The sequence below is a fragment of the Talpa occidentalis genome, unplaced genomic scaffold (genome assembly GCF_014898055.3).
Source record: "Talpa occidentalis isolate TD23 unplaced genomic scaffold, MPIMG_talOcc4v2.1 talOcc4.8, whole genome shotgun sequence".
In the NCBI taxonomy this organism is placed as follows: domain Eukaryota; kingdom Metazoa; phylum Chordata; class Mammalia; order Eulipotyphla; family Talpidae; genus Talpa; species Talpa occidentalis.
In genome coordinates, this window is record NW_023605194.1 from 73921256 (window position 1) to 73942055 (window position 20800).

Sequence of the window (20800 nt, forward strand, 5' to 3'; positions counted from 1 at the left end):
ATAAATAAAGGTAGGTCCCTGTGAGCTAGTGGGGTGCCAGGACTGCAGGGCCTGGAGGAACCTTACTGTCCCACCAGGAACTACCTGAAATCATTTAGCCAAGATGGCCGCTCTCATTTTCAGAGAGCTTCCTGAATGATCCCACTGCCATTCCTTCCTAGGACTTAGCCCAACTCTGGTAAATCATCCAAATAGCCTTCTTTACTCTCCAGGTTAAATCTGTGTCCTTGACCCTAGTGGCACGGGAGAAGAGCTGCTTTAGGTCATGCTTTAACCTTGACTCTTCACCTGCTTTATTTACTCTTTTTTTGTGTTATAATCTCATTTTCTTTTAAGTCTGCTTCTGAAACCCGAATCAGGAGGATTTCCACAGTGTTTTTAGCTTATTTTATGGGCTGTCCTTCACAAAGGGTTCTTAACAAAGTTGGACCAAAGTGATCATTTGGACTTTTTGGTACCTGAGGAGTACATGGTGCTGACTTTGCATACTGATTACTGTGTAAGCCCCTGTGCTTGAGCGTTACTCTACTATCTAGTAATTAAAGTGACATGGTTTACAGGTTATGATTTAGGTTCTCAATCATGACTATACATCCAAGTCACCTTTTGAAATATGGATGCTAAAGACCATGATAACCTACTCACTGTGTCAGTGGGACCTAGCATCAGTCGCCACTAGTGCTCCCACCCCCAGATTTCTTAGGTAGATTCTGTTTACTGCTATTTGCTAGATGAGAAAACTAAGACTTCAGCAGGTGAAATATTTGCTCAAGGTCACACACAGCTAGTAAACGTGGAGGCAGAACTTGAATCTAGACAGTCTGATTCCTGAGGCCATACTCCTAATCTCCTTGCTTTGCTGCTGCTTAATTACTGCTGCCACCATCTTCCTGAAACCAGCTTCAAACCTCACCATGGTCTTTAACTGTTTTCGTCCTCTTGTCCCATATCCTGCCATATCACATGTCCACCTCTGCTTTTCTAGCCCCTCTTCTTTGAGCTCCCTGACATATTTCTGTTCTTTCTCCATTTCTTCTTTATTGGCTCTGTTATTACCTATTAAGTTTAAACTCCATGGCCTAGTAGTAAAGATCTCCCAAAGCCCAGCCTTTACCATGTTTCCTACTTATGTGCACCTTCCTCTAATTTCTGTTTGGGTTGGTCTCAGCATTCACTGTCCTCTGCAAATTTCCTGTACTTTTCCGTTGCTCATGCCCTGCCTTAAATCTGAAATATCTTTTACTTGTCTGCAAATTTCCAAATCTTTCTCTTCCAAATGATATTGCTCATGAAATTGTTTTTTCTTTTCTTTTCTTTTTTTAAGATTTATTTTATTTATACAAGCACTGGGTACAGTCAGAAGCACGGGAGGGTGAGAGAATTCACCAGAGCCAGAGTAGGGAACAGAACAGGCAGACGAAATACACTGCTGAGGGGAGCAGTGGGCACAGCAGGAGAGGTCTGTGCACCATGTGGGACCCTCGCTGGCGGCCGGGGATCGAACCAGCACTGCAGAGGCTGCGGGCAACTTTGCAGCCCAGCGCTCAACTGCTGCACCACAGGGGAGGCCCTGTTTTTTATTTTCTTAACTAGCAATTCAATTCTTCTAAAATTTCCAGTGATTTAATCTGTAACTGAAATTTCTGGTATATTTCACTGTCTATCTTATTTATGTTCTGATTATTTTCTAAAATCCTAGTGTTAAAGGAAAATAGGATCTGGGTCTCACTCTTCATCATATCCTTTGTAGCAAACAACACTGAGTCTTATGTACAATACATCTTTGGAGAATGATGAGTGGTATATATGTCACACTCACAAATACAAAGGAAATATAGTTGACTTTAGCAAGCATAAGGATGCCTGATTTCTTATAGGTATTTCTAAAGATGAGCAAAGATACCATTTTGGTACATTCCCACTATAGAAAGGAGTTGCTGAAAAATACTTTCTGGCAGTGGGCATCCTCAGAACATTAGAAGCACGGGATCATGAGTGCAGTGTCCTGATACCCATGATAAAGGGTGAGCCGCAGGCAGGTTGGCAGGTGACAAAATATTTGATTGTTGTGTGCCAGGTGTACCACGTTGATGCCTGGGATATAGTGGTTAGTTCAACAGACGTGGGAGTAACTGGGAGCAAGTGGGTCAGATGTCTGGCTGTTAATTACGTAGTAGATTTATGGATCTGCTTACCTAGTTGGCTTTATATTAAACGTGACTTAATGTCTGCTGCTTGTCTTGTTCTAAGGCCTTACTGGGTGTCCTTAAGGCAGTGATAAGATTTAGAAGAAAGCTCCCACATGTGCTATGGAGCCAAATTTCTATGGCTGGTTTTTGTTTGTTTTTAAATAAAGGTAATATATTCATGCTAGGTATCATGACATCCATAATTAATTATTTATTGTTTGAAAAGATAACATCTACATATAATACTTATCAGGGGTTAAAGGGACTGTCCCACTGTTATCTAGTCCCCCTCCATGTGTTCCTCTGCCCCTTGCTTTTTCACTTAACTTCATATCTTAGGATCGTTCCATAAATGTGCATATACATTTGTCTTCTGGACATTCCCCTACTGATCGGCATTAAATTTGTTCTTCTACCCCCAACACCCTCCCCATCCCATCCCCCCACCGCCAGCTATTACAGACTATACATTGGCCACTTTTGTGCAGATACGTCTCCAGGACTTGTAAGGGTGTATTTCTAGGAAAATAATCCCTAGCAGCAGAATAGATAGGTTAAAGGGTATGTATGGCTGATTTTGTTTGTTCTGTTGGTCAGTTAAAAATTTTGATATTGCCATATTTCCTCGAAAGACATACCACCGATTAATACTTCCACCAGTGGACAGGAGAGTGCCTGTTAGAGAGCAGAGCTTTTTACAGGTGATTTGTCCTCCTGTGTTGCAAAAACAGACTTTCTAATCCTCGCAGGTAATTGCATGTGGGACAATGATAAGTTTTACTTTTTATTTGTCTAGTAATGGATTAGAATTGAATCCCTAACTCTTGGATTTTTCTCATTAGAAAAGTGTGAAATATTACAAAGATGAGAGGTTTTAGGGTAGGTGAGCTGTGGCTCAAATGTTAGTTGTCTTCCTACTGTGCTATCATCCCCTTCCCGATGCCCATTTTGTCTTCTCTTTGAGATCATTTCCTGACATATAAATTATGAACATTAGCACCACCTGATGAAGTTACTGTGGGGATTAAGTTAGATTACGTATGTAAATTACATGTTACAGTGCCTTTTACATTGTCTTTCCTCCTCTTTTGTACGAGTGACCTGAAAGCTGTAAATCAACAGGGCCCTTCTAAGCATCCTCTCAGGGTAGCTGCCTTAGCTCCCTGAGGCCACATGGCCCTGGTCATACTCGGAATCCATCAAGCAAATGTGTCTTTTATCACCATCAGCTCCTTGCCTCTGACTTGGGCACTACTTAGGTAATTTCTGTGCCTCCGTAGATGTCATCGTGCCTGAGAATGGAGAACCAGTATGCACCAGAGAGATCAAATGCTGCATCAGACAGATCCAGGAACTCATCATCTCTCAGCTTAATCAGGCTGTGGCCAACAAGCTGATCAGCTCAGTGGATTACCTGCGTGAGAGCTTTGTTGGTACCCTGGAACGGTGTCTGCAGAGCCTGGAAAAATCTCAGGATGTCTCGGTTCACATCACCAGTAATTATCTCAAACAGGTATTCAAATACCGTGTCACAAATCACACATGAAGCACAGCCCACACACAAGCCTGACGCCAGGCTAGCCAAGAGTTTCCCTGTAGGCTTTTTTTTTTTTTTTTTTTTTTTTAAAGATTATTTATTTATTTATATAAGCACTGGGTACAGTCAGAAGCGTGGGAGGGTGAGAGAATTCACCAGAGCCAGGGCGGGGAGCAGAGCAGGCAGAAGGACCGAAGTACACTGCTGAGGGGAGCAGTGGGCGGCAGGAAAGGTCTGCGCGCCTTGTGGGACCCTCCTCCGGTGGCCGGGGAGCAGCCGGGGATCGAACCGGCGCCGCAGAGGCTGCGGGCAGCTTCACAACCCAGCGCTCAACCGCTGCGCCACTGGGGAGGCCCTCCCTGTAGGCTTTTGACTGATAAGAGTTTGAAATTTTGTTTCCCCCTGCATCATGACCATTGTGGGTGGGAGCTGCTTATGAAGTTGCAGTTAAGTTGTGAGGAAGATGATGAAGATGAAGGAGCCAAACAGTCACAAACTAGATAATCAACCTGTGCTGACTCTGCACCTAGATACTTGGGAACCTTCAGATTGGACTTTAGTCCTTTTCCATTCACTTTTAGTTGAGGAAACATTATATAAGTTTCAGGTGTGCCTCTGCCTACCCTACATTAAGGTCACCACGAGAAGTCCAGTTCTGTCCTTCACCATGCAGTTGTCTTCATTGTCCTAGTTTACCCACCTCTCCCCTTTGGATTGGGTTCTTGAAATAAATATCATTTACTGCATTTTTAAAATAAGTCATTCAGGGCTTATTGATCGTCTTTTGTGTGTTTCTTTTCTTTCAGATCTTAAATGCCGCTTACCATGTTGAAGTGACATTTCACTCAGGGTCCTCGGTCACTAGGATGCTGTGGGAGCAAATCAAACAGGTAGAGATTGCTTAGAGAAAAAGTTTCAGCTCCTAGCTGGCGCAAATGAATCTTAGTCGCTCACAGAGAACTGACACCAACGGTATTCTGTTAGTTCAGGGAGGCTATTTGCCTACCTGAAATGATTCTGGTTTATAACTGCCTCCCTGGTGGTACAAGGGATTGAGTTTCAGCACTGTGAAGCTATCCACAACCACTGCAGCACGAGTTCATTTCCCATCCAGGGAGCTGACCCACATGGCGCAGCAGACCTCTCCTATCTCACCTGCTGCTCCCCTCAACAGTATATTTCAGTGGATCCACCTGTTCTGCTCCCCACTCTGTCTCTGGTGAATCTTCTCACCCTCCGCACCTCTGGCCCTACACCCCAGCTCTTGTGTGCATAAATAAATAAAATCTTTAAATATGTATATATTGACATTGCTCCCATTGGCTCTTAAAGTGGTGGGTTTAAATGACTTTACAGAGCCATAAGACTCCACTTCACCAGCTTTTTCATTTTCACCCCTCCCAACCTAAATGTTACGTTAGAACCAGACTTTGTTGCTGGAGGATGGGAATGTGATGTGGCTCTTATGTAGAGTTATTTACTGACTTCAGAAAAGAATTTCTCAAGCACTCCTTGATACTGAATTTAATGTTCTGAGTGTTTGTGAGCACATAGACTGGGGCTGGTATTTTTTGATGCTTTCCTTTGAGCCAAGCCCTGATTTTGACGTAATAGAAGAAAGGGGTCTTGTCTTGATGGAGCTCCTGCCTTAAGAGCCTGCTCCTCATGATTGGGTTACCCAGAAAGAGAAGGACGTTGCCCATCCCTCAGTGCTCTCAACTGTCCTCATCCTGACAGATCATCCAGCGCATCACATGGGTGAGCCCACCCGCCATTACTACAGAGTGGAAGAGGAGGGTGGCCCAGGAAGCCATTGAGAGCCTCAGTGCCTCCAAGCTGGCGAAGAGCATTTGCAGCCAGTTCCGGACTCGGCTCAATAGTTCCCATGAGGCTTTTGCAGCCTCCTTGAGGCAGGTGAGTTTGTAGGAAAGGAGGTGGGTTGGACCCAGCAGAGATGAAACTCAGCAACCAGGGAATAGGTTGCGTCTGCTTGCTGTATAATTGTTTTTAAATCATCAGTAATTTCTATTCTGTTGAATGATAATATGTTACAAGAAGTTTCATCAATAAATTTTTCACATGGATCTTTTTCTAACTGGAGCAAAGGGAGGGAGCTCAGTTAATTTCCCATTTCACTGAGTAAGGAATAAATATTGAGGGGTAGAGATTTTATATAAGTTTATATAGCATTTTAGCAATGAATGACAGAAAGAGATGACTTTCCAGTTTTATGCTAGTTCACAAGCAAGTAATATCTGCTTGTCACTTTGGGGGTGTGTATATGTGTTGGGGGCAGGGATGGTAGGTAAATGTGATTATGCATCCAGACGGAAAAATTATTACCTGCTGAGAACCTGGTGCATGTCATTCTCAGAGCTAAATGTTAAATATACCTTATTTAACCCTCATGACTATCCTTATGAGGTAAGTATTTTTCCTCCTATATAACAGGTAAGGAAACCAACACTAGGGACTTGGTAAGTCATTTTTTTCTTTTATGATTTCCTTCCAGTTGGAAGCTGGTCACTCGGGCCGGCTGGAGAAAACTGAAGATCTGTGGCTGAAGGTTCGGAAAGATCACGCCCCGCGCCTGGCCCGCCTGTCTCTGGAAAGTCGTTCTTTACAGGACGTCTTGCTGCATCGTTAGTCCTTTTTCATTCCTAAGTAAACTGGAGGGTTCTGCATACCTCACATTCTCATGTCAGACTGGGAGAATCCCATTGTCTAAAGCTGCTTTCTTGTGAAGCTGCATGAGCAGCCACTGATGTTTTTTAATTCCTGAAGCCTGTTTGACCCTCCCATTTATATAGTTCAAAAACATGACCAAAGTTTATTTAAATCAAACCAGTTCTGTTACTTTCTACTGGCTTTGGGATGACACCAGAATTTCTTCCACTGGCATGATTACAGCTTCCTGCTTTTAGGCAGTTCCACATCTAAGAGTCTTGGGTGTTGCCCAGCAATCCTCCTGCCCTCCTGCTTCACCTCTGTTTCTGTTTCTTATAGGTAAACCCAAGCTGGGACAGGAACTGGGCCGAGGCCAGTACGGTGTGGTGTATCTATGTGACAACTGGGCAGGACACTTCCCTTGTGCCCTTAAATCCGTTGTCCCTTCAGATGAGAAGCACTGGAATGACCTGGCATTGGAGTTTCACTATATGAGGTAGATTGTGGTCTATTCTTTATGGGAAAAATTCCCGAAAGAAGAAGCCAGAAACCTGGTATAAGTTTTGTACCAAGAGTTCTAGCATGCCATGTCTCCCCCAGGCCAGGTCTCAGAATGTTAAAGGCTAGTTTTTGTTTCTGCTATCTCTGCTGTTCCTTCCTTCACTACCCTGCTTTCTCAGGTTACTCCTTCCTTTCCTTTTCTTCCTTAGTTGTGAAGGCCTATCGACTTTCAAATTCCATAATTCTTTGTCCTTGTTAGAGAGGTCATCCTCTCGGCCCTCTGCACTGAAGACCTGGGCCCAGAGTGGCCTCCAGCTTGTTCCTTCCCCAGGTGGTGCACTATGCAGGCCACAGTCGGCCTGGAGCCCAGCCCTGTCTCCTTCCGCAGGTCTCTGCCGAAGCATGAGCGCCTGGTGGACTTGCATGGATCCGTCATCGACTACAGCTATGGTGGGGGCTCCAGTGTGGCCGTGCTGCTCATCATGGAGCGGCTGCACCGGGACCTCTACACGGGGCTGAAGGTGAGGGGCCCGCAGGGCCAGCCGCAGGCAGAGCCAGGCTCCCGGGGACTGTCATCTTCCCTGTTTATTCAGTGCCTTCACGCTCATAAAACACTGTGGGCATAATCAAGCTTCACTACCCTCTTTTCTAAAAAACTTTAAAAATTTCTCAGAATCTTAAGGCAGAATTAAATCAATAGAGTAATAGTGAAATGTGTGTTTAAAAAAAAAAACTCAGAATCTATTTTAGACCCAGTCTATACCAGAATACTATAATTCACCAATTTACGTCCTGTGGTGGTAAAAGTCTAGACTACTTAGAAGAGCAGAAAATTTTGCTTCTTGTACTTCTGCATTCTGTCCTTTTTTCGTTCTCAGCAGATAAAGCCAATTTTGGTTATATAGCAAATTTATTAATGACTGTTTTGTGCAAGCCTCTGTGTTCAGCATCATAGGGAATAGCAAAAAGTGTCCATTGCCAGGAACTTTTCGGATAATCGTAGTCAATAAAGACTTCATAGAGGTGTGGCATCTGTGTCTGATAAGCACAGCTCGATGTATAGATGGGGGCAGTTAGAAAGGAGTGGCCATGTCAGGGGAGGCCTCGCATGCCACCGGGCAGCTGAAGGCCCATGAAGACTGGGCCATGTGGAGCAGCTGGTTCCTTTTAGGAGCACAGGGAGGTAATGTGCAAAGCAACATCAGAAACAAATTAGACAGAAACTAGAAATGCTTAGAATTCCCAAAGATTTCACATTCTGAGAAGCTATTGAAAGATTTTAGTTGGCCTTCCTGGTGGCACAGGGGGTTGAGCACTGCACTGTGGAGCAATCCACAGGCTCTGTAGCACGAGTTCAATTCCCAGCCTGCCAGGGAGCAACCCACATGGCACAGCAGACCTCTCCTGGCTCGCCCGCTGCTCCCCTCAGCAGTGTACTTTGGTCAATCTGCCTGTTCTGTTTCCCACTGTCTCTGGTGAATCCTCTCACCACCCCCATCTCTGGCCTGTACCCCAGCTCTTGTATGCATAGATAGATAAATCTTTAAAAAAAAAGAAGAAGAAGAAGAAGAAAGATTTTAGTTGATTGAAATGAAGTATCTCAGTTGCTGATGAATTTCCCTTACCTGAAACAGCCATCAACAGGGAAGTAGAGGGGTTTAGAGGGGTTTCTTTTGTCTGTTCCCTGCATTGGCAAATGTAACCCCAGACAACCTGGGTAGGTTTCTGGTCATGTGGAAACTTTCAGAAGTAAAGCAGAAGGAACCTGGGAACTGTCTTCAGGAACCATGAGAAATCAGTGTCAGGAGGAGGACTCTACAAGTAGCTTGCCCTCTTCGTTTCAGAGGATTGAGGCTCAGCATGGGCCACAGCTTTTCTAGAGAACCATATTTGAGCTTTTTGCTGAGTGATGTAGTGCTCTCCAGAATTCAAGAGACCCTAAATCAGAGGCTTGATTTCAAGATCAAGAAGCAGAATGAGTGACTTTGGTATTTGAATCCATAAAATGAAACCTGGGCTAACCAGGCCTACAAAGCAATGGACATAAATGTCTGAGGGTCCTGGAAGTACTTCTCAGCCCCCTAGTGTGTGGGGGGCTTAGAAATGAGCTCGTGCCTTCAGTCATTAGTGCCTCCTGGTCACATTTGGGGGTTGTCTCTAAGAGGTTTTACCCTGCCTTGCTTTTCCTCCTTGTCCCTCTTAACTGCTTTCCTCTTCCCTTTTTTTTCAATCCACTTTACTGTCCTTGTGTACCCCACAGAGGGAACTCAGTTGATTCAAGCAAGTTAGTGACATGTAAGCTCTTTTGTATCCCCAAGGCTGGCCTGACCCTGGAGAAACGTTTACAAATAGCCCTAGATGTGGTGGAAGGAGTCCGTTTCCTGCACAGCCAGGGGCTTGTCCATCGTGATATCAAACTGAAGAATGTGCTGGTAAGTAAGAGCTGCTTGCCCAGAATAACACCCTGCCACTGTTCAGGAAGCAGCCCCTTTGGAGGGTTGGTGTCATTTAACTGGTCCCCAGAGGGCTGGAGGAGCGTAGGAGCTTGACAGCAGGTGGTGGGTGGGACCTTGGACTCAGACCTTAGGAGGAGCTACTCCATAAGTATAACGTGCATTGCTCAGGGATTTTTTTTTTTTAACCCCAACAACATAAACTAACAGAAAAGGTAAGGTAGTACAGTGAAGATCATCATGCCCTTAACTTGGTTTGTATTCTCGCCTCTTTCTCCAGTGGCCTTAGTCTCTGTGTGTCTCTCTTTCTTTGCCCTCTACTCTCACTTTTTTTTTTGAACCATATAGAAGTAATTTCAGATAACACTTTGTTCCTGAATACTTCAGGTTGTATCACCTGACATTCTTCTATGTAATGAAAAAAAGGACGTTCTTCTATGTAATGAAAATGCCATTATCGCACCCAAGAAATTTAATGTTCATATAATACTATTAGTTAATATTTTGCATTTGTTCCAGATATACCCAGTTATCCCAAATATGATTGGTTTGTTTGATCTGGGTTCTTCTCCAGGGATCTTAGAGTGTATTTTGTTGTCAGTTTCTTTAGCCTCCTGTAATCTAGACTATTTTTTTTTTTTTCACTTTTATGACCGATATTTTTGAGGATTCCAGATCTTGAGTATGATCATGCTAGATGAGGGCTGAGATGGGTAAATGCACCTTAAAAGGTAAGACAGTCATGAACCCACTAGTCCTCTTATCTAAATTATAAAGTATTTTTTGAAATACTTCTCCTGAAAGTGTATTGGATTATCATTGAAGTGTTTTCTGACAATATTTAAATAATGTATGAAGATGACAGCAGTTTAGGGAAAGATCTTACTAAAATTATAACCTGAAATGTAGGAGGCTTATCAATAGCTAAATGATACGTAGGTTTATTTTCTTGGAACTTTAGGAGAGAAAATGACAGGGAATTCAAGAAGTTCTTCTCAGCTGACCAGAGGCTGTCAACCTTCTGACTCATCTACATTCTGCCTTAGAGTGTGGCAGTCAGATAAGAATTACTTTCCTGGGCCTCCCCGGTGGCGCAGTGGTTGAGCGTTGGGTTGCGAAGCTGCCCGTGGCCTCTGCGGCACCGGTTCGATCCCTGGCTGCTCCCCTGCCACCGGAGGAGGGTCCCACATGGCGCGCAGACCTCTCCTGCCGCCCGCTGCTCCCCTCAGCAATGTACTTCAGTCCTTCTGCCTGCTCTGCTCTCTGCTCTGGCTCTGGTGAATTCTCTCACCCGTGCTTCTGACTGTACCCAGTGCATGTATAAACAAAACAAACAAACAAACAAACAAATAAATAAATAAAACATGCCTCTATTTAAAAAAAAAAAAAAAAACTACTTTCCTCAGTGTCCTTGTTTATTCATTCTTCCAAGTTTGTTAAGCTCCTGGTCAGCTCCATGTGCTATGTGCTGGGACTACAAGGATGGAAGAGACAGTCCCTGCCATCAGGTTGCTTGCGATCTGGGGAGAAGACAGTAACAAGACTGAATCTGGTGACGGGGAGATTAGAAAAGGCCTGATTATATAAATACTACTTTGAGGTAGTATTTACCTACTTTTGAGATTGGGTGTACAGGGCCTCCCTAGTGGTGCAGGGGTTAAAGTCTCAGTGCTATCAAGCTGTCAACAGCCACAGTGGCATCCCCAGCCAGGAAACTGACCCACATGGTGCAGCAGACCTATCCTGTCTCACCCTCTGCTTCCTTCAGCAGTGTATTTCAGTAGATCCACCTATTCTGCTCCGTACTCTGTCTCTGGTGAATCCTCTCACCCCCTCCTCCCACCTCTGGCCTACACCCCAGTTCTTGTGTGCATAAATAAATAAATCTTAGAGAGAATGGGTAGGCAACTGAGTGTGGGTGCAAGGTCAGCCCCAGGGTGACTCTCGCTCTGCTTGCTGACAGCTGGACAAGCAGAACCGGGCCAAGATCACTGACTTGGGATTCTGCAAGCCAGAGGCCATGATATCAGGCAGCATCGTGGGGACGCCAATCCACATGGCCCCTGAACTTTTCACAGGTAAGCTGAAGGGCAGGGAGGGGGTTTGGGCAATGCTCTGTACTTTAATCCTGAGTGCTACCCCTTGTGGTACAAGCAAGGGAGAAACCAGAGGAAGGGAAACCTAAGACAGGTGAGGGGGAAAATGAAGACATAAAGGACAAGGATAAGTGCAAATGGGAGTCACTAGCTATTCTTTTAGATGTCTCTGGGTTATTAATGCCATTATTGCCATAATCAACCAATTAAAGTATTGATTGATTAACTTTATATATAATAGTTGTCGCCTATCATTAAACACCTTATAGTTGTCAGATATATTGTACAGAGGCAAAATAATTAGGTAGCAGTATCAGACAGCATATGATTAAGTGCTAAATTAAGTGCTACTTAATGTAATATTGGTGTCCAAGAAGTGATCAATGAAGGTTGAAATGTTTGGTTTTGTGGTAGAGGTATGATTTCAGCTAGAATTTGAGTCAAATCTGGAAAAACCGATAGGCAGGGAGAGAACATATTAAATAAATCCTTTGAGTTAGACAGTGGTTTTTCCCCTTCATATATTTAATCCATTTGATCCTCACAATAATTCTGTGGTGATGTTAATGCATTTTTATGTCGATATCATGGATAAAGTTAAGTCTAGCCAAGATTGATTTAAAAAGCTACCCCAGAACATTGAACTACAAAGCGGTGGGATTGGAATCTAGGTCCTCTGTCTTTAGAAGTCAATCATGGATCTTGAAGGAGAAACATGAAGAAAATCAGAGTAGAAATAAGCATGACAAGGTGAAATCTATTTGGGGAGTAGTAGCAGACAAAGTTGGAGATAAACTGCATTGAACTTGAAATTCATGGGGCTTGATATGGAAAAAGTAAGGGGCTATTGAGCTTTTGGAGGTGAGGGAGGAAAGAAAATATTTATGGGGGCCTCCCTGGTGGTGCAGGGGTTAAAAACAGCGCTATCAAGCTATTGCCAGCCAGGGAGCTGACCCACAGGAGCAGCGTATTTCAGTCATTCTGCCTGTTTTGTTCCCCACTCTGTCTCTGGTGAATCCTCTCACCACCACATCTCTGGCTTACACCCCAGTTCTTGTATGCATAAATATATAAATCTTTTTTTTAAAAAAGAAAATATTTATGGAAAATTAACAGCAACATACGTAAAGGGGTTATGAATGGCAAGAACCAAGGTAAGGGTATCAGTGGTGGTTGTCTCCAAGATTACATTGGTGGTGGTGCTGAAACCAAAAAAAGTAACAGATTTGAGATCAATTCAGAGGTTGAAGGGTGCACGATGTTCTTGATATGAGTGACAAACAGAAAAGAATAACGCTGATGTGAATGTGGAGTGTGTAAGTCTTTTCATATTACAGTGTTCATGTGCTTAGAGTAAGTACCTGGCAGTGGTATTGCTAGATCATAGGATCTCTCCATTTTTATTTTTTTAAGGTATTACCATGCTGCTCTCCATAGAGGCTGCCCCAAGTCACATTCCCATCAACAGTGGATGAGTGTTCCCTTTTCTCCACACCCTTGCCAGCGTTTAATCTTTTTCCTTTTTAAAAAAATACATATGGGCCATTCTTACAGGGGTACAGTGGTATCTTATTGTCATTTTGATTTGCATTTCCTTATATTAAGAGATGTTGACCATTTCTTCACATTCCTGTAGGTCTTCTGAAATGCCTTCTTTGAAGAACTCTCTGTTTAGGTCTTTTGTCCATTTTTTATTGGGTTGTTTTTGTTGTTGTTGAGTTATGTATTAGTTTTTTATGTATTTTGGAAATTAGCTCCTTGTCAAATGTGTGAAATGCAAATATCTTCTCCCAGTCCCTAGGTTGCCTTTTTGTTTTGGTGGTGGTTTCTTGCAAGGTACAAAAACTTTTTAGTTTGATGTAGTCCTATGTATTTATTTTTGCTTTCATTTCCCTTGCTGTTGGAATTGTGGCACCAAATACATCTCTGTGGTTGATGTTCATAGTGTATTACCTGTGTTTTCTTTCAAATATTTTGTGATTTCAGGTCTTAGAGCTAAGCCTTTAATCCCTTTGGAGTTGATTTTTGCATATGGAGTTAAATGATCTAGTTGCCTTTTTTTGCATGTGGCCGCCCATGCTCCCCAACACCACTATTAAAGAGGCTTCCTCTCTCCACTGTGCATCATGGCTACTTTGTCACAGACCAACTGTGGTTGTCTGGACTATTTTGTTCCATTGGTTTCTGTTTGTGTTTTATTTTTGTGCTGACACCATACTGTTTTGATCACAATGCTGTGTAGTCTAGTTTGAAGTCAGGGTGTAGGATCCTCCATTTTTCTTCATTTCTCTCAGGATTGCTTTGAGTATTTGGGGCTTTTTATGGTTTCATAGAGATTTTATAATTGTTTTACAACTTCCTTGAAAAAAGTCATTGGAATTTTGATAGGTATTGTGTTAAACCTGTAAATTCTAAAAGTAATATGGTTACTTTAACAATGTTTATTCTTCTAATCCATGAATATAGGCTAACTTTCCACTTCTTTGTGTCTTATTTTATTTTCTTTAACAATATCTTATAGTTTCCAGTGTATATGTCTTTCACTTCCTTCATTAAGTTTACTCCCAGGTATGGCATTTAATTTCTTTCTTCTACTTCAGTGTGTGTGTGTGTGTGTGTGTGTGTGTGTGTGTAAATACATATATACACACACACATATATGTATGTAGACAATACAGCTGATTTTTGTATCCTGCCACTTACCTGTATTCATTTATTTATATTATAAAATTAACATGATCAAAATCATTGTGATTTTGACTTTCATTTCCTATATTAAGTGATGTTGAAATTTCTTCTTGTGCTGGTGGGACATCTGAATGTCATCTTTGAAGCAGTGTCTATTTAAGTCTTTTGCCCAAATGCTTTTCAGTACCTATTGAAATAATCGTGTGAATTTTATCTTTTAGTAGTCTTTTTGATTGTGTGTACTTTATGTCATCTGTGAATAGTGCTATTCTTTTCCAATTTGGATTCATTTTTTTGTCTTTTTCTTTCCTAATCACTCTGGTGAGGACTTCAAACATTATGGTAAACACCAGTGGTAAAAGTGGACATCCTTGGGGAAATGCTTTCAGTTTTTCACCATTGAGTGTAATGTTGACTGTGGATTTGTCATATATGGCCTTTTTTAAGATTATTGAGATAAATTCCATTTATTCCCATTTTATTGAGTTTTTATCATAAATGGATGTTGAATTTTGTCACATGTTTTTTTCAGTACTTACTGAAATGATCGTGAGTTTTATCTTTTTGTTGATTGGTATTGAATGACATTGATAGATTAGTGTATGTTGAACCAATCTTGCATCCCTGGAATGAAACCTACTTGATCATGATGGATGATTTTCTTAATATATTACTGAGTTTGATTTGCTAAAATTTTATCGAGGATTTTTGCATCTAGGTTTATCAGAGATACTGGCTAGTAGTTTTCTCCTTGTGTGCTGTTCTTGTTTGGTTTGGGAATAAGGGTAATTTTGGCTTCATAGAGTATTTAAGGAGCTTTCCCACCATCTCATTTTTTTGAAGATTTGATAGAATTCACTAGAGAAACTACCTGGTCCTGGGTTTTTTGCTTTTAGGAAGACTTGACTGCTCTTTTGATCTTTGCTTGTGATTGACCTGTTTAAGCTGTTTACCTCATCCTGGTTCAGTCTTAGAAAGTTGTAGGAGTCTGAAAATATGTCCATTTCTTCTAGATTATCCAGTTTGTTTGCATAGAGATGATGTTACAGGTTCCTACATGATCCTTTTTATTTCTCTGGTGTCATAATTTTGCCTCTTATTTGTGATTGTTTTCATTTGAGTTCTCCCTTCTTAGTGAGCCTAGCTCAGTTAACATGTTTTCTTCATATTGCCGCCTACTCTAAAGCATGATTGACTCCTGCTGCCCAGAGTCCAGATTCTTCTGACTTTAAAAATCCTTACATTCTGGTTCCGACCTACCTACCTACTTGTATTTCCAAATACGACCTTTCAGGATTAATCATTTTGCCTTCCCATTAAAATGAAAGGCCTCTTTTCCTTTCCTTTGGTCAATTTCTAGTCTTGGCTCTCTTAATATCTAATACCTTCCAGCGTCATCATTTTTCATACTTTAAAATGCATGTTATAAATGGGGTTGCCTGACAGAGTTGTTATGAAAGATGATGAACTTTAAAGGCTTTACCAAAAAACGTGTCAAGACTGCGAGACAGTGATGATGCTGCTGTTTTCTCTTCCTGGCTCCCGACTTTGTCCTCCTTTGCTGTTATAGGGAAGTATGATAACTCCGTGGATGTCTACGCTTTCGGCATTCTTTTCTGGTATATCTGCTCAGGCTCCGTCAAGCTCCCTGAGGCATTTGAGAGGTGTGCCAGCAAAGACCATCTCTGGAACAATGTGCGGAGAGGTAAGAGCTGCTTCAAGTCTCTCTTTGTCCTAACTCCCCTGGTGAGAACAGACACCCCGTAGGTACCTCCTGCCACCCTCTCCAGCCACTCCACAGCCTGACTGCATGCACATTTATAAACTGTTAAGGAATCCAAAGAAGACATTTAAGTCAAACCTTTGCTTAGGTAGCATTTTTCTGAACTGCCTTAAAGAAGTTTTTCCCTTTAAATTTTCCAATTCTTCAGCTTCCTTCAACTTGCTAGCATGTTTCAGGTTTTCATCACGATTAGGTTCTCACCTAGCTAATTGTTGCAGTGGAAGCCAAAACTTATTGCATTCCCTAGCAGCCCAAGCCCCAGCTGGATAGCAGCTTTGAGCTGACCACGCCTCTTTGTTGTGTTAGTTCCCCTCTCACTGACTCTGGTCTGATTTCCATGCTCCTTTCTTCTAAGGGGCCCGTCCAGAACGTCTTCCTGTGTTTGATGAGGAATGCTGGCAGTTGATGGAAGCCTGTTGGGATGGTGACCCTTCTCAGAGACCTCTTTTGGGCATTGTCCAGCCCATGCTCCAAGGCATCATGGACCGGCTATGCAAGTCAAAATTTGAGCAGCCAAACAGAGGACTAGATGACTCTACTTGAAAGCCAATACCTTTTAATTTCATACTCTTATTTCTTTCCTTTCCCTCACCTTTTGGCTGTGAGGAGAACTTGACATTATTCATTACAGTGAGCTCTCAAGGGAGCTGTTGGCTGGGCAGCGTGAGACTTTCCCAGGCAGAGCTGTCTTGGGATGGCTGTTTGAGCATATTCAACAGTTCACTACCCCCACCTCCCCAGCTGTCCCTGCAGCACATTGTCGAGGGCACATGTAACAGCTGGAGAACGCAGTGCTCTGGCTTTGGAACTGAAAAGAGGGTCCACGCTACCATGGTCCACTCTGCTCACGGCCGAGTGGGACACCGCAATGCAATAGTATTAAAAGCTATCATTTTCATAATTTTGACTCTAGTTAGGTATAGTTTGGTTCTACCGAATCGTCAGCACCCTTAGAAAATTTGAGCTTGGTTCTGGGATTGTTGGGACATAGGAACAAAAAAAAAACTTGCGGATGCCTTGTTCCAGCCACCTACACCCAGATTTCAGGTTGCAAAGGTCAGAGGTCCCCATGAGGGAGCCAGAAACAAAGCATGTGCTCTGTACGTGCCAGTGAGTTTACATATATAGAACCACAAAACCTGATTTTGGGGGGAGGATTTCACAGTTAAATTTCCTAGATGCCACAAGGAAAAAAATGAACTCTGCAAATGTGTGAGCACACTAGTGGATTTTGAGTTACTACTAACCCTTGGACTAGGTTGTTCTTCTCCCCTGGGGTTTTGAAAAAAAATTTTTTTAATCTCAAGATGGGTAAGCACCAATTAACATGGTACTTAGGAGTGTCAGATAAAACTGACCCAGTGTGAAGTATTTGTTTGGAGCCTCCAGACAAAACCCACTAGGAGGACACTAGTTTGTTTTTTAAACCTAAAAGGTATCAGAAACTTCTTTCTGTGTTCTAACAACACTGATATTTTTAAAACTTATCAATGAGATTTTTAACCAAGATTTCTTCTGCAATTTGTCCCATCTTTTTATCTTATCTGAAGTATCTTATTAGGGAGAAAAAAACAGAACCAGATGAGAACACTCTTTGTAGTTGTGTGTGTACTCTCACTGTGTGTGAGTGGGGAGGTTTCCCTTCCTGGCACCTAGGAAGGGGGATTGTGGTCATCAGGAGAGTTTGTCATGAAATGTCTATTAGAAGAAAAACTGCAGACAAAAGAAGGGAAACGAACATTGGTACTTCTCAGATCTTGGCTTCAAACTTCCCTCAATCAAAATGGTCTATTAGATTTAGAAAAACAAGTGGGGAAGGAACAGACACAAGTGGGGAACGAACAGACAGTGGAAGTGAGCGGCCTCTGTCCACCGCCTGTGGCCTGGCCCTTCGTGTGTGAAGCAGGTCCCTGAGTAGGCATGCGCTGATGGGCAGATTTGCTGCTGAAATTTTCTAGGGCTGTTTGTGACAGAATCGCCATTCTTAGCTATTACCAGGGTATAATTGGAGTCTATAAGAACATTTGCATGTGACTTTCCAAGTTTCATTTCAACTCTTTGACTATCCTGGGGTCTGATATGATACATTTGAACACAGTTGCCCCCCTCAGCACTTGCAGCTCCACACAGTGCACATGATAAAGTGTGCACATGATAAAGTGACCCCGTTTGTTTGGGTTCTACAGGCTCCAGCCCTATTTTGGTGGAATGTTCAGTATCTCTTAGAAGTTTGAAAACCTACTTAGCTATACCTTGAGTCACTCTGTTCTTGTCAGCATTAGCTCATTGTCCTTTTAGGGACCCTGATGGAGCTTCCAGAAGGCCAAACTTGAAGACAAAAAAGGAGAGATGAGTAGTGTAAGTCTGTTCTGTATGAAATTTAGAAAAAGGTCTTATGTAGTGTCCTTTTCCAGATGTCTTCTAACCTCACCATGCACAGGAGCCTGCGTGCTCATCATGGAGACCATATTCTTACCATTTTGCAAAGTGCTAACTTCTGTACTCACTCCACTGGGAGGTTTTCAGAGTTCTTTTTCCGTTCATCCCTGTAGCTGCTTCTGCTCTCAGACACCAGTTTCCTAGCAGATTACCTACATTTTTTTGCCTGTTGGTAGGGTAGAAGAGAGGGACCCATTCTAAGAAAAGAGAAGTAGTCATATTCCAGTTCGTTTTAAAAAAAGTATTCTGAGAAAAGGTGCAAAATATCCCTGAAGGTCTACGGGCCAGCCAAAGTCTACAAACTGGTATTTGGAGGTGTTATTTAAACACTCAGCGGGCTGAGTGCAGGAATGTCTGTATAGTGTGCGTATACTCTGCTTTTGTTTTATAACGTCAGCTAATTTGGAATCTTTGTTCCTCGGCACCCATTATCAGTAAAGAGATGGAATGCCAGGAGACGTACTGTATTGTACCTTACTTGGGAATACACTGGGTATTCAGAGAAGTCAGGTAGCACTTGGGCTGCAGAGGACTTGGCATGGCCAAAGGCCTGCAGGTCTAGCTTTGGTGGTAGCTCCCAACCTGTGAGGTGACTGTGGCTGGGGGAGGAAGAAGGAACGAATGAAAGAATTAGCCTTGCTGTGCTCTATCCTTCTCAGCTACTTACTTAGTACCGCTTAGCCCCACCCTGAACACGAGCACCTGGCCGTTTTTAATGTTCTCAAAGTCAAGTTACTTACTTTACTTCAGAACTGAATGGTGACGAATCTTTCTGCCGGGCAGTGAGGAGAAATGCTGGGGGCCCGGCACAGTGGCTGACCCTGTGGCCAGGCAGCTAGCAGCAGGTCAGCGTGGGTGGGGTCTCCACAGATGCCCTAGTTCCCTTCATCCTCTGCAGAGGGGTTCAGGGGCTGACTGGAAGGAGACTGTACTCGTCTTCCCCAGACCAAAGAGAGTCAGCGGCTCCATCGATTTCAAGGGGGCAGACGCCAGACTGCAGCCTCCTCATTTTTAACACTACATTTCAAGGAAAGAGAGGAGGAAAGGATACATTCCTGCCACAGAATTGGGGGGATGGTCGGGCTCCCACCGTTGGCAGTCAGCTCAGATGCATTTTTGTGTCTCTGCTAGAGCTACCAAAGGGAGGCTGGGCAAGTTCCCTGAGGAGAGAAGTGGCTTGGGGAATGGGGTGGCAGGACCTCGGAGTGTGAGCTGCACTGAGTGACACTTTATTTCTCGGATTTAGCACTGAGAAGCTGAGGGGACGTGGTGATTGTAGTAGCACTTTGAGGAATAGAGGCCCCTTCTGCCCTTGCCTGGACGAGGTGGTGTGCTTGGTGTCCCGACTGGCTGATCAGGGACCCTTTGTCCTCACTCTGTCAGAGCAGGGTAAGCAGGACAGAGTGGCAAGAGCTTGTTGCCAGAAGAGTAGCTGTTTTCATTGAGTTTTCAAAACTTGATTTTTGGGGTTTGCTGGATCAAATAACCAACCTTTTCTTTAAAAGGAAAAAAAACCAGAGTATCCTTCTAAATATGAGATGTTATTTAAATTAGAGTTTTAAAAACCTGGATAGGGCTAGTGTGATGTTAAAGTGGGTAAGAAGAGAAACCTTGAGAAACTAGTATAGTGGGTAGTCACTTCGTTGCAGCCATGCCAGTGTTATTCACGGGCCCACCTGCCCTCTTAAGTCCTTTCACTCACTAGTCACAGTCTCCAGGAGCCGTGATGGCGCTGAGTGAGGATTTACTGTATGGCAACCTCCCTTGGGGGTTAACTAGCACTACTGTTCTTAAAAGGGCTTTATTTCTCACTTCATCCACTTTGTTAATGTCCAGTCCAACTGAGGTGACTGCAGAGACCGTGAGCGCCCTGTGTGGCGAGGCAACTTATTCAGATGATCGAAAGGAAAATTGGTTTGATCCACTCATTGTCTTTCGTCTTTATGTAATGTTCTTTTGTTTGTTTTAAAGAACTAATGTTTATTACAGTGTTAAATCACAGTTACCATACTAAGTGTGTAGAATAAAAGTGCAATAACACGAGAAAATTACGTTGGCACAAACTTAGGTCCTTACACTCCTCCTTCTTGTGCTTTCTGGCTTTCCCCATAATATTGTTACAGCAGGCCCCTGTCAATTGTGTGTATTTTTAATAGATACAGCTATGGGTTAAATCTCCATTTAGCATAATTTTGAATGCTTGGATTTGGTTTTATAAGAGTATTCTGTATACTTGTTGGGATGCACAAATACCAGACATGCTGTATAATAAAGATTCCGTTGACGTTTTAGGTTTAAATCTGCTTGGCTTTTCTTTTTCCTGACCTCACTTCCGGTGTTAACAGGACGCTCCTTCCAACCCTTTTCCACTGGGGCCTCTGCGGGCAGATGACTTTCAGTTTGCCTGAGGAAAAGTTGATGGAACGTGGAACCCTCCTGTGGGGCTT

At 43.0% G+C, this 20800-nt stretch overlaps 1 protein-coding gene across 1 annotated transcript in view; it reads left to right on the top strand.

The window, feature by feature from the left end:
- Nucleotides 1-20800, top strand: part of DSTYK (dual serine/threonine and tyrosine protein kinase) — a 64114-nt gene extending 43314 nt beyond the window's left edge. Inside the window, exons 4-13 of the mRNA XM_037497722.2 lie at nucleotides 3470-3702; nucleotides 4533-4616; nucleotides 5464-5640; nucleotides 6239-6368; nucleotides 6733-6889; nucleotides 7283-7415; nucleotides 9213-9326; nucleotides 11311-11425; nucleotides 15702-15836; nucleotides 16270-20800. Coding sequence (XP_037353619.1) covers nucleotides 3470-3702; nucleotides 4533-4616; nucleotides 5464-5640; nucleotides 6239-6368; nucleotides 6733-6889; nucleotides 7283-7415; nucleotides 9213-9326; nucleotides 11311-11425; nucleotides 15702-15836; nucleotides 16270-16457 — 1466 coding nt within the window. The 3' untranslated portion in view covers nucleotides 16458-20800. The remainder of the gene's footprint in view (nucleotides 1-3469; nucleotides 3703-4532; nucleotides 4617-5463; nucleotides 5641-6238; nucleotides 6369-6732; nucleotides 6890-7282; nucleotides 7416-9212; nucleotides 9327-11310; nucleotides 11426-15701; nucleotides 15837-16269) is intronic.